The sequence below is a fragment of the Limulus polyphemus genome, unplaced genomic scaffold (genome assembly GCF_000517525.1).
Source record: "Limulus polyphemus unplaced genomic scaffold, Limulus_polyphemus-2.1.2 Scaffold1763, whole genome shotgun sequence".
In the NCBI taxonomy this organism is placed as follows: Eukaryota; Metazoa; Arthropoda; class Merostomata; order Xiphosura; family Limulidae; genus Limulus; species Limulus polyphemus.
This window is the reverse complement of record NW_013667373.1, coordinates 21,354-24,508: the sequence shown is the minus strand read 5'-3', so window position 1 is coordinate 24,508 and position 3,155 is coordinate 21,354. Positions and strand designations below refer to the sequence as shown.

The 3,155-nt window shown below is 37.0% G+C and overlaps 1 protein-coding gene across 3 annotated transcripts in view; it reads left to right on the top strand.

Moving 5' to 3' along the window:
• Nucleotides 1-2,815, top strand: part of LOC111087126 (diacylglycerol kinase gamma-like) — a 65,292-nt gene extending 62,477 nt beyond the window's left edge. Inside the window, exon 4 of one of the 3 annotated variants that reach the window (XR_002611846.1) lies at nucleotides 1,986-2,810. Coding sequence is in view for 2 of the 3 variants with exons in the window: in XM_022392655.1 (XP_022248363.1) it covers nucleotides 1,986-2,063 (78 nt within the window). In the remaining variant the exon portion in view is untranslated. Of the gene's footprint in view, nucleotides 1-1,546; nucleotides 1,961-1,985 lie in introns of those variants that run through there. The other 2 variants (XM_022392655.1, XM_022392656.1) reach the window with 2 other exon arrangements.
• Nucleotides 2,816-3,155: the final 340 nt, after the last annotated feature.

Sequence of the window (3,155 nt, the reverse complement as noted above, 5' to 3'; positions counted from 1 at the left end):
TAACCAACGTAATGTCCCCGACGTTTTGTAATTTAACCAACGTAATGTCCCCGACGTTTTGTAATTTAACCAACGAAATGTCCCAGACGTTTTGTAATATAACTAACATAATGTCCCCTACGTTTTGTAATTTAACCAACATGGAGAAAGAACTTGTCCCTCTTAAAATTATGTTTTTCACTTGGATGTTTCAAAAGGCTGGATAAAACAGAATACCTCTTACTACTAAGCTACATTGTTTTTTTTAACTTTCAAATAAAGCATTCGTGATTATGTCATTCTGCTACGGTAACAATATGCCTTGTCGGTTTCGTAGGTCTATATGGTACTTTTGGAGAAACTAAATTTGCTGAACGACCCCTTGTTGGCTGTTGTGTAATGACTGTAATTACACGTTTTTAAACAAGCTTTTTACTCGAGTTAAGAGTAATTACAAGACATCGTGACCTCATGTAACGGTTTATTAGCTGGTGTGGAGTTTAATCTATCTTGAAATGATCGCAATAAAACAGTCTGTGTGTTACATTTGTTGATTAGAACTTTGTGTAGGTTTACCCACTTTCAAGCCTATTACATGTCATGTAGTTAGTTCACTATAGAGAGTTAAACTGTGTTAATCAAATCTGATCTGGTTTTGCCGGCATAGTAAGATAGAAGTAATTTATTGGCTCCGACATTACATTAGATGGTCTTTCTGTTCACGATTCTCCAGAACTTATCTCCTCCAAGTTGTTATGAGATTCAATGTAAGCAGCGTGTAAAACGTTTAATAGAACCTGTAAAGACACGTGTGAAACTGTAAACCTTATGTTGGAACTAACACCATTAAATCTTTCACTCCACATTGATAGTTACTATACCGTTCACATTATACTGACAGCCACTATAACATCCACTTTACACTGACAGTCATTACATCTTTCATTTCACAATGGCATCCGTTATACCTTTCACTCCACACTGACACTGACAGTCGCTGTACTATTCACTTCATTCTGATAACAATTATACCTGTCACTTCACACTGACAACAACTATACAATGAACTTAACGCTGACAGTCATTACACCTTTCACTTCACACTGACAGCCACTATTCTATCCACAGTGATATACGCTATACTGCTACTCATCTCACACTGACAGCCAATGTACACTCCACTGTGACATCCATTATACTGCTAACTTCGTACTGACTACACTGACAGTCACTGTACTCCCCACAGTGACAACCGCTATATTGCTAAATTCACACTGACAGTCACTGTACTTTCCACAGTTACATCCGCTATACTGCTCAATTCACACTGATAATCACTATACTCATCACAATGACCTCAACTATACTGCTCAATTCACATTTACAGTCACTATACTCCCCCCAGTAACATTAGCTATATCATTCACTTCACACTGACAGTCACTATACTCTCCCCAGTGACATTAGCTATATCGTTCACTTCCCATTGATAGCCACTGTATTCTCATACATGACAATCATTATATTGTACAGAGGTTGAGTACGTTATATTAAAACTATTTTGCAGTACCACCACGGCGTTGCAGTCCATGTCTTCACGACCAGTTGCTCTGTTGTGTAATTTCCATTGCAAAAGGCTGTCATGTTCCAAGCACACCATTCTTCCCTGTTGTTACATACCCTTCCTAAAAGCGATGGATTTTCGGTGGCAGCACACTATTTACAAAACCCCGATCAATGTAAAAATGTAGTTATGATACATCCCACTCCATCGTGATTATATCGTCTGTGGTTGACTCGTAACTTGTAGATATGGATATTCAAAATAGTTTTGATACAATGTACTCGACCCTCTGTGTAAGTTTCATGTCTAGAACGTTTAGTTCAATGGTAAAGTAATTATACCCATTAGAAATTCTTTGAGAGTTGACTTCAACTTGAAGTATGTACATTGCCTTGAGCTAAGGCTCATTCCTGTAAACTTTGGCAAAAAATACCTCTGACAGGTGAAGGAGGAGAAGATTACACTCAAAGGGGGGAACGAATTCTTCGAGAAGATAACACAACAGTGTGAGACTGAATGATTGTTTCGGATATACGAGCAAAGCTACACAAGGGCTATCTGCATCGGTCGTCTCAGATTTTTGAACTGATAGATGAGTGGGAAGGCAGTCAGTCAAGAACAGCTAACACCAACTATTGCATTACTCTAATCGGATAGCAGGATTTGACTGTCAATCCTTTAACGCATCCACAGCTCCAGAGTGCGAGGTCGATATTTTTGCGTCAACAGAACATGAACTATGGATTTTTGGACCCACAGTCTGATACGTTAACCACTAGGCCACGCCCGGCTCCAACAGTGTGAAAACCGTAACTTTGTTTAATGTGAAGCGAGCTTTTTAAATATTGTAAGTTGTGAAAGCTTGTTTAGATGTTTTATCTCGAGAAACAAGATGTTTCAAACGCCATAACACTAAACAAAAACAAAATGCAAAAAAAAAAGTATAGTGATTTGGATCTTTGACCTGTGTCAATGGAAAAAGCACGTGTGGTATGATGTCCCAATCAAAGGAAACTCAGATACCTGTCTTGCAAAAAAGGTCAAGCTGTTACAAACCACAACACGAGAGCTATACGACCTTTGAAATAACTTGACCTATAAAGCATACAGACATCCTAAGCTTTCTTTATTAAGTAAATGTGCTGGAGAGTAGAAATTGTATTGTATGGCAAAATAGAAATAATAGTGATATCATATTAAGTAATAAATGTTGAAAAAGGTAAAATGTTGCTTTTTTTTCATGTAGAAAATTGTATATAGAATTTAAGCAATAAAGTAAGAAGTGATCAACTTCATTGTACACACGATTTTTTTTAACAACAACTGTAATAAAATCTTGCTAAACAGGTCACTCGTATACAGAATTTCGTTAGAAGAGCTTAGTTTTATAGATAAAGAAAAAAATGCATAATCGGCTGAAGTTTCTAATTTTGATTTTTTTATTATCAAAATGAAAATAGGATCGTGCTAATCATGTGATATACGTGAGATAATTATGCAATTGTGAAACTTGAGGGGAGGCAAAACTATCGTCTCATGTCGGTTAGACAAGAGGTCTGCCGAATCATTGTTTATAACCCCTTTCTATATTTTAACACTCTCTCTTTCCACG